This window comes from Grammomys surdaster, unplaced genomic scaffold, assembly GCF_004785775.1.
Source record: "Grammomys surdaster isolate TR1022 unplaced genomic scaffold, NIH_TR_1.0 224, whole genome shotgun sequence".
Classification (NCBI taxonomy): domain Eukaryota; kingdom Metazoa; phylum Chordata; class Mammalia; order Rodentia; family Muridae; genus Grammomys; species Grammomys surdaster.
The window spans coordinates 6,335,316-6,348,893 of NW_021604669.1; the positions used below are offsets into that span (position 1 = coordinate 6,335,316).

General features: G+C 44.0%; 1 protein-coding gene across 3 annotated transcripts in view; it reads left to right on the forward strand.

Annotated features, from left to right (window-relative positions):
- Window positions 1–13,578, forward strand: part of Zfat (zinc finger and AT-hook domain containing) — a 180,356-nt gene that overhangs the window by 33,130 nt on the left and 133,648 nt on the right. For all 3 annotated transcript variants that reach the window (XM_028773252.1, XM_028773253.1, XM_028773254.1), the window contains exons 2-3: window positions 196–372; window positions 12,456–12,707. In XM_028773252.1, coding sequence (XP_028629085.1) covers window positions 196–372; window positions 12,456–12,707 — 429 coding nt within the window. The remainder of the gene's footprint in view (window positions 1–195; window positions 373–12,455; window positions 12,708–13,578) is intronic.

The following is a 13,578-nucleotide window of genomic DNA, read 5'->3' on the forward strand; positions in this document are numbered from 1 at the left end:
TCTCTCTCTCTCTCTCTCTCTCTCTCTCTCTCTCTCTCTCTCTCTCTGTGTGTGTGTGTGTGTGTGTCTGTCTGTCTGTCTGTCTGTCTCTGTCTCTCTGTCTCTCTGTCTCTCTCTCTCTCTCTGTTCTTTGGAGTAGTCATTATTTATGTGACAGAGAAATAACAATACTTCCTGTTTTTTTTTTTCTTGCAGAAAACACAGCCATCTTCATGTGTAAATGCTGTAATCTTTTCTCACCAAATCAGTCAGAACTTGTGACCCATGTTTCTGAGAAGCATGGAGAAGAAGGGGTCAATGTGGATGATGTCATCATTCCCCTCAGGCCTCTGAATACTCCAGAGAACCCCAACCCAAGCAAGAGTGGAGATGGTAAGGACCACAGGCACGCTGGGTAGGGATTTGTGATGTAGGAACACTCTAGATTACTGTGAGGCCAGCTCTCTGGTTCATGGACACAGCAGAAACTTAGAAAATCCACTCCAGAGCAAAATAATTGTCTGAATGTAGATCTGGTGGAAGATCAGATCTTTGAATTTCCTACCCAGTAGCTTCTGTAGGTGTTCCTCTAATACCTGGTCAGTGATGTGTGTGTGTGTATGTGTGTATGTATGTATATGTGTATGTATATATAGGCATGTATGTATATCTGTCAATGTATATGCATGTGTGTATAGGTATGTGTATTTGTATGTGTTTATATATGTGTTGACACATATGTATATCTATCTGTATATATGTATATGTGTATATATGTGTATGTATGTGTATATATGTATGTATGTATGTATGTATGTATATATGTATGTATGTGTGTATGTATGTTTGAGGCAGGTTCCAGTGGAATAAAAACAGGAGTCTGACCTTGGACAAGTGTGGAGTGGTTCAGCTTTGGCACCCATCAGCTGAATTATTTAAAGAAAATGATATTTATTTTCTAATCATCACTTTATTTATCTGAGAAATGAAGACAGATATTCAGATTAAATCTGAGAGTGTGCCTCCTGTACCTCAGGTCCTGCACAGGTGAGGATGAAGGTAGGTGTTGCACACTGTCAATAAAATTACCCTCTGAAAGCTTGGAAACAGTGTCTCCAAACCCATATTGTAAACCTAAAGGAAGGTTCAGATTGTGAGTCTTAGATTCACACAGCGTCTTTCAGGTTCACAGTCAGTGGGCAAAGTGAGATACATCTGTCTGCAGCTGCTGTACCTCGATTTCTGAATGCTATCAGCTATAGCAGGCACCCTGGATTAGAGAAGCCATCTAGGCACTGTAATTAGGTCCCCGTAGACGAGAAGGAAAACATATAGTGCAGCAGGGACAGCTGCAAGAGGGACAGCTGCAAACAAGACTTAGAAAAATGCTCCAGAAACCCTTTATACATGATAAAGGACAGCAGCCAGTCGCCCAAGCAGAAGCCCAGGTTGGATGGCAAATGTCCCATTGAGGGGTTCGTTAGCCACTCTCACCGTACAGTTGTTCCTTCCTGGGAATATTCAGACTGGCATTCAAAACAGTCTGGCTTATTGATCATCTGTCGGACACTGTTAACAAGGAGAAACTCCAGACAAAAAATGTTTCGTTAATAAGTCCCTCTGGCCAAGGCCTAGGGTGCTGGAGAAATATGTCTGACAGATGATTAAGTTGTTGGGAAACAAGAAGTATTGATGTTCATGTTGCATGATGAGAAACTAAGAAACACAGGCCCCTGAAATGGGCATAGGGGGAGGGGGGATTCCCTTGGGTCAACATCACCATTGCCGAGTGCCTGTACTGCCTCTTCCCTCAGAGGCCTTGGGACAGATCGTCCTCTCTCCCACAGAAAAGCAACTCAGTGAAAAGCTATCCTCAGTCACTTCTCAACCTGTAGGGACTGGTATGAAGGTTTGAAGAAGAAGAGAAGGAAAGCTTGCATAGACTGGAAGAAACTGCTTCTCTCAAGCACTGGAAGCCTGTTCCCAGCCTTTCCCTGCCTGACCCCAGGGAGGAGCTCCTAGGATGCAGACCATTCACAGAAGCACTTCCCAGGAGGACAGGTTCCAGCTAAGAAACACCTTGACTGTTTGGGTTGAACAGGCATCAACTCAGGAAAGAAGGTTGTTTCTTTATCAAACGCACCCAGCAGACAGGACTCAGTGGATTACCATGGCCAGCCTGGGATAGTAGCTTTTGCAAAGGCTTTAGTTCTTTTTCATCAGTGTTGCTTAAGATCTTCTTACTGAAATGAAACGGAGTATGAATCAAACAGAAAACAATTTTACGGTTTTGTTTCTTTTATAAGCAAGACCTGGGAAATGACAGTAAAGCCCCTGAGCTTACAGGGAGGTGTGTGTGTGTGGGTCTTTTGTGAGATGTATATTCTGACTTCTGCCCTTCCCTTTCTCATCTAATGATGCCATTATCCACAGTAGACCTCATCCTTCCTCATGGTATGATCTGTCTTTGGCTGTGGCCCTCCATAACTGATCTCTGATACCCAACTCCTCCCTTTATCATCTGAGATCTAGCTGCTGGGGAAGCAGCAATTGGCAGAAGGCAAAGGTCAACCTTTTGCCTGGGATGCTAGCTTCTGAAAGATGGCTTTGTCCAGTTTATTCCTGCATAGTTTTTGGCCTTAATCAGTTTGGGTTGACCCAGGAGGACTTGGCATTAACCATGTATGGGGTTAGAGCCCCTTCCTCTGAGCTCTAAAACCCCACTCTGAGTCTCAAAGCAGTGCCCCCTGGCCATGTATTAACTATGTATGTGATGCTCTCTTTCGCTTATTCCAAAGATGGCCTTGGGCCATTCCCCTCTTGAGGGCACTGCCCTAGTACAGGGCCTGGTACACAGTGAATCCTCTCTCCAAGTGCCAAGTGAATGGGTCAGCATTTGAAATTGTCATCTTCTGTTTTCTTGATGTTAGCTTTGCTGTCTCACCTTGTCTCTTAGAGGATCTGCGCCATCCCACCTGTCAATATCCAGGAAGCATCATTAGTGACCAACAGAATATAAATAAATTAAAATTGTACATAATTTTAATTTTTATTATCAAATTAGTGAAAGCTCTTAAACATGTACTGGTATTCTTGGTTGATATAACTATGGAAAAATAGAAGCTTCTAGATCTTGGTTTAATGTTAATGGGCAGTCTGTCTCACAGAGCAGTCTGATAGGCCTGCTAAAATTCTAAATGAGTGCACTCTTTCTTTGCCCAAGCAGAGCCTGCATAAATACACAGTATATAGTATTCGTTGTGTATTGCTTAAAAGTTGGAGAGAAGAGATATGCTGTCAAGAAAAGTTAAGGGAATTATGTATTTTCTAAAGAAAGATATATCACAGACACGAAAAGAAACAGAGGAAATGCTAATAATCTGTTAGTGCATGCTTGAAGCTTGCTGAACTGAGCATGTGTGAGGTTCTCTCCATGTCTTTATGTTCATTTTAGTGTTTCCTACGCTTTTGTCTCTTTCTGTGATTTTAAGTATTTAGTGACCTATTTTTCAGATTGCTGATTCTATTTTACTTACCTTTTTTTGAGATAACACTGACATCAAATTTTACCATATTAACAACCTTAGGACATATATTTCCATGATTTTAACCATGGTCAAAATGTGTATGTTATTATAATTACCCAGTTCTAGATCATTCTGTTCACTGTAAAGCAAAATAAAACTAACACTTGCACCACTCAGCAGCCATTTTCCCCTTTGCTTTTGTGTCTTGGAACTCACTGACTGATGTGTCCCTGTAGATGTCCATACTCTCTGTATGGTTCACATAAACAGGAGTCATAAAGCATGGCCTTCTGTGTCTGGCTCCTTTCACTTAATGTGCTAGTTTCATGATTTATCTATGTGCTAGCATGTTCATTCCTTTTCATGGATGAATGACATTTTACTTCACGGACATACCACACTTTTATCCATTCATTCATTGTTAATGACAATTTAGCTTCTTTGTGAGTTTTGGCTGTAGTGAATAATGCTTCTATGAACATTGCTGCTCACGTTTCAAATGCATATATGATTTCATTTAAGTATGTACCTAGGAATGGAATGGCTAAGCTATGTAATTCTGTATTTAAAATTTTTGAGTGCGTGTGTGTGTGTGTGTGTGTGTGTGTGTGTGTGTGTGTGTGTGCTGTATTTGTCTCTGTGTCCATGTGGAGACAGTAGCAGGATGTTATGTATTCCTTTATCACTCTCTGTTTTAGTGTTTCAAGACAGGTCTCTCATTTAGTTGTGAGCTCGGCATTTTGATTTGACTGTATGGAGAGCAAACTCTCAGGACCTACCTGTCTCCGCCTTCCGTACATATGCAGCATAGTGAGAGGTTAGCAGCAGTCACATTATACAGAACAATTAAGATGATAGTCTACAAGGAAATTGCCAGCATGGCTAATCTTGCACTTCTTGCACTTGCGGCCATTCATAAGTAGAATAAAGATTGCTTAAACATAAGCACTGTGATCCTTGGGTAGTTACTCTCATGACCAAGGTCACCATGGAAGGACTAACAGGGAGGTAGCCTATGCAGTGTATGTATGCTGAATGAAAAGATGATACCTAGAGATTTCATCATGCTATGGACTCAAGTTCTGATGTTGCTCATTTGATATGTTTGGATTAAAGTTGGTCCTGGATAATGGTGATCATGGAAAGCACAACATTGTTATACTGCGAGGGGTCAACAGCACAGGACAGCGGCTGAGTCACTGCCTCGCTGGGTCTCTGTCACTTTCCTCTGTGATACAATTTACTTTTGACTAAATTCTCCTCTAGTACATTTTGTCCTTTTGTATTTAATAGATTAATTGCTTGCATAGTTTAATTTTAAAAAGTATTCCTTAAGACTTTAATTAAAACCATCTTTTTACAATGAGAAAATTTCTTCCAAAGTCTTTTATTACAAGCTGCGTGTTCTTGTGTTTCTCTTTGTGAAAGTCTGAAGCTTGTCCAGGCTTAGTTTCTCTCTAAGGGCTGCCACCCAGGTTTAACCTTCACAATTCATTTTAACTTGAGAGATACTTGAAATGGTTTAATTAAAACTTTAACTGAGTAGTAATTGATTTATTGCTTTTCTCTCCCTTTATAACATGAAGGCTCCTAAACCCTCTGCTTTATTTGCTAGCCCTGTAATCTTTTCTGCTCACCAAGGATGTGGTCTGCAAAATGACCTTTCACCTCCTCCCTCCTGCAAATCAAGTCTCTAGCGGTGTTCCAAGCTGTGATCCAGAAAACAAAATTACCAAGTGGATCAAGTATCAAGCTCATTCTCCCTGGTGTGTGCGTGTGCATGTGTGTATGTGCGTGTGCATGTGGGTGTGTGTGTGTATGACCGTGATATGCAGTGCTTCTGTGTGTTGGTCCTATGTGCATTGAGAGCTGGGTCATTGTTTACTGAAGAATTTATGAGTCTTCCAAGAGCAGCATTTCATCTTCTAGCCCTTTGCCAACCCCTCAAGGGAAATGTATTTTTTTCCTTTTCATCTTTCCTTCCTTTCCACTTGTGTATTCACTACCCATTGACTATGAGCATGCTTTTTGCTTGCCTGCTATGCTAGGTGCTGTGGGGTACCAAGTGCTCTCTGTCTGTTAGCTGTTCCTCTCTGGTGGATGATATGTACTTAGGTACTGTGAATACAGTGGCTGTGTGCCTTTTGGGTGTGAAGTCTGGGCTGCTCCAGTGGCGATCATATGCTGTGGTTTGGGGTAAAAGGAGGCTTCCTAGGGAAGTTGATATCAAAAACTTTAGACCTGTTATTGAATTAAGAATGAAAAAAATTTAAAAAGGGAAGGAAGATGACTGATCCCAGGTTTTTGGCACCAGGTGAATGAAAAATGAAAGAGAAAGAGAGAGAGAGAGAGAGAGAGAGAGAGAGAGAGAGAGAGAGAGAGAGAGAGAGAGAGAGAGAGGGGAAGAGAAAAAGAAAAAGAAAGGAAGAAAGAGAAGAGAAAAAGAAAGAAAAGAAGAAAAAGAAAGACAGAAAGAAAGAGAGAAAGGGAGAAAGATTGAAAGAAAGAAAAAGGAACATGACTAGTTCCAGGTTTCAGCAGCAAATGAACGAAACCAATAAATAAAAAGGGAAGAACATGACTGCTGCTAGGTGTGGTGGAGGAAAAGGTTTATTATAGATAAAAGGGAGGGAACAGCCAGAGGCCGACATGTCTGGGACAGTCCAGAGTGGACATGACCCTGAGCCATGTGAGGAGAAGGAGAAGGGAAAGGGGAGAGAGGGGACCCAGGTACAGCAGCCAGGAGACCAAAAGGTTCGACGAGAACAAGTAACCACAATGGTTGGATTATACAGGGAATAGTATCCCAACCTCTGGCCTGAAAAAGTTTATGGTAGGTGTAGGTTATACCAGCCAGGAGGGCCTGGTAGGAAAAGTAGGGACTGAGGGCTGCTGGGGGAATCTGATGGCCACTGTCTGCTTTGTTATGTTAAATAGGTACCTCAGCTATTTGTCCCAGGCTTGAAACCTAACAGTTCTGTTGTCTCTTCTGGACCTTTGTTTCAGATAAAGCCATTTTCAATGATATATGAATACATTGCTCTGACATTGTTATGAAGTTCACTGACTAAGACAGACAGTTCTGTTCAGACCCTACTGCTACTGACTAGTCCTGAGACATTGGGTCAGGCTAACTAATTTTTTCAAGTCTCAGTGTTTTTTTTTTTTTTTTTTTTAACCTATAGATATATTTATTTATTTGCTTTTTATATGTGTGTGTGTCTTTGTGTGTATGTATGTATGTATGTACCTACATGTATTATCTATGCACCACATGTGTGCTGGTACCCAGAGAAACCAGAAAAGGACATCACATTCCATAGAATTGGAGTTACAAGTCTTTGTGAGCCACCTGATGTGGGCGCTAGGAGACAAACTTGCGTTCTCTGTAAGAAGTTGCAGATATTCTAAATGCCTGAGCCATCTGTCTACCCTGTACTGTCTCTGTTTTCTTGACTGTGTAATTGGGATAGTGCTGCTGCCGTCCCATCCCTGGGGATTCAATAAAGGAGAGCCTGTGTATTGCTCACCATGGTGCCTGTGGTTCTGTACTGTACAGCAGCGTTATTAACCATGGCTGTCCTTTCCACAGCATGACTGAGTAAACTGATGGGAGCAAGCAGCTTTGGCCTTTGCCTTCAGATACCTCAGCTGTGCTGTAGAACAGGACACAGTCTTTGCCCACAGAGGAGTTTGGCATTCTTCAGAAACCTGAAAGGTTCCTTCTCTCCAGGTTCTGATAAATAATTCATTGTTTCTCCTATCGCTTCCTGGGCTTTGGAAATGAATGTCAGGGAGATTGACTGTCAGGGCCCTATAATGTTAGTCTTTCCAGATTTTCCAGTGTCTGGAGCTATAGTGACTAGAGACCAAGGTGCCATAGAAGAGCACTGGGTGGCCATGATAAAGTCAGTGTGACCTTAATTCCACTTTGCGTTCTTGGGGTGTGAGCTATCTTAAAAGACAAAATCAAGGAAGAACGTCCACTGAGTCAGAGTGAACAGGGATGCAGGCGCATCTAGGAGGCATGCTATTTAATGATAGCCTGGTTGGGAAGGTAGTTTTGGTTCGATTGTTTTTTGGTTTTGTTTGTTAATCTGCGATAGGGTTTCCCTGTGTAGTCTTGGCTGTCTTAGAACTACCTCTGCAGACCAGACTGGCCTCAGACTCACAGAGATCTACCTGCTGAGTGCTGGGATTAAAGTGTCACTTCTGCCTGTACTACTTGCTTAACTAGGATATTGCCACTGTTAAGGCTACAGTAAAATAACATACAGTTGCCATCCTGTCAGCCATTCTTGAGCACACTGCCTACTGTTATAGTGTCCACATTTATAACAGGGGCTCTGAGCAGTGGAGACTCATCTGTGTGCTTAGAAACTTGAGATGGAAGGATTGGATCCAGGACTGCATAACTCAAAAGCATTTTTTCTGTGCTATACACTGGGTCCATCCAGGTGTTTACAGTTGACTATCATTAGCCACTCCTGAGGTGCTTTATTCTCTGTGGCAGAGAATAAAGACATCTATTTTCCAGCTCCGCATGTCCAGCAAATGGTTCTAGAAAAAGTGCCAAGCCTCGGGAATCTCTGGGTCCTTGGTTTGTTTCCTACTGAGTGAATTGTGTTTGATATACACATCTCACAAAGTTTTTATAACAATAAAGTGAAAAATTAGCTGGGAAAGAGTCTCACAAGCTTTTCTTGGAACAATGTACAAAGAAAAGGCTTATATTATTCATTTTTTTATTTTATTAGGCTTTTTTGTTTATTTGTTTTATTTTGAAAACCTCCACCAAAGCTAGGGCTTTTAGCCTTGGATTTACAAGACTAATTTTTCTGACAAAGAGAGTTGAACTCATGGGCTCAGATGCACAATGGCTCTGGCCCTTTCTGTTGTTGGGAACCTGGAACACAAGACACAGCTCATTCTCCAAAAGCCTCTTTGCCTCTTGTCACCCAGTGATCATTTTGCTTCTTACCTGCTTACACCTCTCCACTTCTTTTAGGAACCAGCAAGACCCAGGTATTAAAAGGCAGCTCAAGCCTCAGGGTTTACAGTAGGAGGAGAGGAAAAGGACTTAGGACACTGTAGTTGAGTGCACATGCCATGGACTTGTGGGTGTGGCAGTCTAGTGAGGGCATGGCTGGTCCTGCCACAGTAGCTGTTGGCAGTGTCAAGGAGAAGGTGCCTAAGATTTGGATGGGGCCATCTTCTAGGATGTACATTGGGGTCTGACCTGCAGGGAAGGAAGTAGACTTGAGGGGAGGGGGGAAGACAGGGTTAAATATGCATGTTTAGCAAACTCTGAACAACTGCACTGCACACTGTAAGGGGAACCAGAGGAGAGAGTGGAGGCCCCTACCCTGTATGTATATGCATGTATTCATGTCTGTGTGCACGTGCATGTGTGTGTGTGTGTGTGTGTGTGTGTGTGTGTGTGTGATGTGCTAAAGAGCCAAGAGAAAGCCTGGTGCTATGTTACTTTTCCTAGGGAGGCAAGAACAAATGTCTGTGTACCCAGAATTGAATAATAATGACATACCAGAGATATGATTTCATCCAGGTCTATCTTGGTGAACTAGTGAGTTTCCTGGACTCACTTATAGGAGCACAGAGGAGGGGTTACTTACAGGGGCATGCATGATTTAAAAACAGCTACTTTACCAAAATGTCACACTTTGTATGTAGGGAGGTGATGACCTCCCTACAATTGCATAGATTGAGCCTACCTTTCCTTTAACGTGCCACCTTCCATGTACTCTAGCCCCTCCTCAGATTTGTGCATCTGGGACGTTGGTGTAGGGTGGAGTGGGCCAGAATCCTAAGAGAGGGTTAATAGCCTTTCTCAGCCTTCTTTCTATGAAGGATGGTAACACCCTTAATCTTCAGAGGGTCTGGATAGTGTGACTAATCATAGCTGCTCCACTTCTGAGAAGACAAAGGGATATGTCATTCTGGTGAACAGTGTTCCCCAATACCTTGTCTGAGGATTGTACGGCAGATTTGTTCAGAACAATAGGAGGTTCCAGAGCCAGGAAATGATAAGGAGACAAGACCAGTGGCAGGAAGAACCTGGAACAGAAGGCTAGAACAGAAATGAGTGGACAGAGTCACTTCCTATGCAGACTCAGGACAAATGGCTGGAACTCAGTGACAAGACTGAGGCAAGGGATTCAGGGAGGTACAGAGGAGGAGGAACCCAGCCAGGTCTGTTCTGATGCTTTGTCTTGAGGCTACATGCTTTTCTTCCCAGCTCCAGAATTCACAGCTCTTCGTGAAAATGTGGGTAGTTGACAGCAGCAACTTGTTTTCAGAACTTAAATTATTCCAAGCTCATTTATGAATATTTCATTTTTAGCTAACTAATTGGTTTCGAGGATCTGAATTATGGATGTAGAGGATGGAAGATTAGTTTTGTCGCTGGCTGTTGTGTGTTGGAAGCTTTCAGGGCTGATTTTATTTCTTCCTTAACCACCAGATTCCACACTGCTCATTAGCTCAGTTCGTCTGGCTTTGTGAGGTCAGGACACTGGCTAAGGTGCTAAAGGATATAAGGCATAATCAGGAGGAGGATTCTGCCTGCACAGAGCACCCAGTTTACTGCCAGAGAGACTCACAGTTTGCCTTGTTGCTCGTTATGCTGTGCTCCCATTGTGTGTCATTAGCACATACCAGCCCAGCTCATATGTGCCTGGATATCCCTGGTCAAAGCATGGGGTACTGTTTACAATGAATCTCAGTCCTGTAGGTGAAGGCACAGCTCTCTACCAGCCACCAGCCACAGCTGAGCCTCCGAATGGCTAGCTGCAGTTTGGTGGGTTGTTGTGGTCTTCCTCAGGTTCGTCAACTTGCTAGAGGAACTTACAGAACACAGTAAGAACCTACACGTGGGACTAAAGCAAGGACCAGGATGGCTCTCAGTGGACTTTTGGGTTTCCCACACAGTGCTGGGCTCATCACCTCCTCCCGTCCTTGGTGCACAATGAGGTCAAGACTCACTCGGGAAGTCCCTCACGTTTTCAGTGCACCTAGCTTCCACTTCAGTCTGGAAGACGTACTGCTCTTGTGTCACCTCTACCCTCCTGGGATTTCCAAGCCCTTTCTCTCCAGTCCATCTAGATGTCAGAGTTGCTGTGTCATGTTGAAAAGTCCCTTTCACATGGCACCTAGGCCAAAGCTTTCAGGCAGACATAGACACACCTATCAGGAAGGATATAAGGCCTGGAGGTCACCCAAGACAAAGACCATACCTCTCCAAGGGTTTAATTTATCTTGAGTACACAGCCGCATGCTCAGAGCATTCAGAGAGCAGTTCTGTCTGCACAACAGGACCTTGCTAGCCATGGGGTTAGGGCTGGGCCACAGACTTCAGTAAGAGCCACGTGCAGCTAAGCTGGTGGGCGTGAGGTGGGTCTTTTATAGATTCTGCTAATGCTGCTTCTTGGGTGTTAATTGCTGTTCCTTCAGGTTGCACATGCTGCTGTAAAGAATAATGATAGGAAGTTTGCAAGGCATTGACGTAAAGGCTTTGTTCTTATTCCATTACTGGATCCCTTCCTTGAACCTTCAGTGCCTAGCAGCTGGTCCTCCTCAAATGCAGCCTCTGTCCTTAGTGGATGGTATTTAGAGTTGGCAAAGGGACCAAAGGGCTTTAGTCTGTTGGCTGCTTTTGTCTGCTCTCTTAGTGTGTTTTCATGTCTGTATGCACCGTTTCTTCCCATTTCTACCCACCTACATGACCACCTAGGTTGTAGCCTGGATGTTCAGGCAGTGCTATGGTTGGCATTGTATCTCTGCAGAGGCTCTGTCCCACAGGGTGCTCCCTTTCCAGGAAGTTTCCTGTTCCATTCCAGTGTCCAGTGTCCCTGAATGCTTGAGGTGGGTTGCATTGGCCAGAGCACCACAGTCAAGCTGCTCTGCCCTGCAGACTACTCCCATCTCCCTCCCTGCCTCATGGGCTTGGGTGACTCCCTTAATTAAAGGGTTCCACAGTACTAAGTTGAATAAAGTGGCTGGTGTTTCCCTTTGCTAGTAGCACCTTTATTGAGAGCAGGAAGAGTCCTCCTCATTCCATAACCAAGCCTTCTCTTAAGATGGCACCAAACCCTAGGACCCTTTGACCCTGACGGGTTGTCCAGTGACAGCTCTAGCATTGGAGTGTCATCAGTCTGGGGCCATACTGCTTCTTGGAGTGTCTCAGAGTCCTTCCCAGGCATATGACATCCATAGAACTGATCAGTCCCTGTTCACATGATTGTGTATGCAATTCTACCAACTCCCCTGCTCCTTGCTTCAATCCACCTTCCGTCTGCAGATGAGTGTCTTCATGATAAGCACTAATGGACCAGAATGCTTTGTAACAAGGTTTAGAACTCACTCTGAAGCAGTTCTGATCATGCTATTTAAAAATACCCAGGCCACCAGGCAACTAGAAAAATATTTTATTATCTTGCGCCCTGTAATTTGTAGTTTTTACATTATAATAATTTTTTTCTCCTTTTTGTCAGGTCAATTTGAGCCTTTGACATAATCAGAATAGTTGTGTAACCCATTAGGAATGTGTCACTCTCAGCAGTCCCTGAAACCCTTCTGCAAAGGAGTCTTGAAGCACGTTCTGAGGACTAGATTTAAGTGGAAGCAGAGATTAATAAGGGACGGGGTTTGTGTACTTCAAGCCACGATATGAACTTGTGCCCCTTCCAGCTTTATTGAAGGAGTCCGTGTCCACTTGATAGTCTTGAAGCAGGATATTGCAAAATCAATTACCATTAGTAGATAGATACATCGGCATTAACATTAAAGATGCTTGCAGCTGGTAATTTGGGAAACTGCTTTAGGCCTCTTATTTTAATAAAACACATGACCATTCCTACATAAAGAAGTTAAGTAACTGTCCTGCTTTGCCCCCTCATGTGACTGCCTCCTGCCCTGTTGTTTCTTTTACAGAGTTTTTGGTTATGAAGAGAAAGAGGGGCAGGCCTAAGGGTTCCACAAAGAAGCCCAGCACTGAAGAAGAGGTGGTAGAAAACCTCGTGAGCCCCACTGAGGACGGTTCCCTGGCTCCAGAGGAAGGGAGCAGACTGGCCCCTAGCAGCCTGGAGTGTAGCAAGTGCTGCCGGAAGTTCTCCAACACACGCCAGCTGCGCAAGCACATCTGCATCATTGTGCTGAATCTGGGTGAGGAGGAAGGAGATGCAGGTTAGTGCTGCATGTCAGGTTTTTACCCAGAGCGGTGACAGCTGATATCTGCTTTCAGGCTTGTTGCTTGGGAGGCTGTGTACTTGAGCAGGGCTCTCCATCTGGTTCACAGTGGTTGCTTACTGTTTTAGAGTAGTCCTTGAGGTGAAGATGGGATGCAGTAGGTAGGACCTGTGGCGTGCTGGTCAGGGGAGGAGATGTGGGGATTACAGCAGTAGTAAAACTCTGTCTCTACCTTGGTGAGTCTGTGTGTTGGGAGAATGGGGAGCTTTTGGAAGCAAGATGTTGATGGGCAGAAGGGCAGTTATCAAGAACATTAATTCCAATGTGAACGCAGTGGACCTGGACAATCTTGAGTGTGAGGTAAGGTGATACTCAGTGGATGAGGCAGATAGAGCCACTGGTGACTGAAGACTAGAGTGTGGTGGCAGTTCTTGAAGAAAAACCAGCATGGACTTCTTTTGGCTAGCTTTCTAGCTAGACTTCAACTCTGAAGCAAATAAAGTGTGAGGGTGCCCCCAAGCATGGCATGAAGTGGGTACACCATGACACATTTGCTGGTTACTTCTACAAGGAGATGCAGAGCTACGCCATGGGAGCCTGGGCCACTGCTGTGGGCCTGGGGTTGTTTGATGCTGCCACTCTTTTCTGTCTTCAAGGTGGGCTGTGCTGGGCTGTGCAAAGTGTGCTATGTGGGGCCCAGCCTGTACAAAGTGTGCTATGTGGGGCCCAACCTGTACAAAGTGTGCTATATGGGGCCCAGCCTGTACAAAGTGTGCTATGTGGGGCCCATACAAAGTGTGCTATGTGGGGCCCAGCATGTTCAAAGTGTGCTATGTGGGGCCCATACAAAGTGTGCTATATGGGGCCC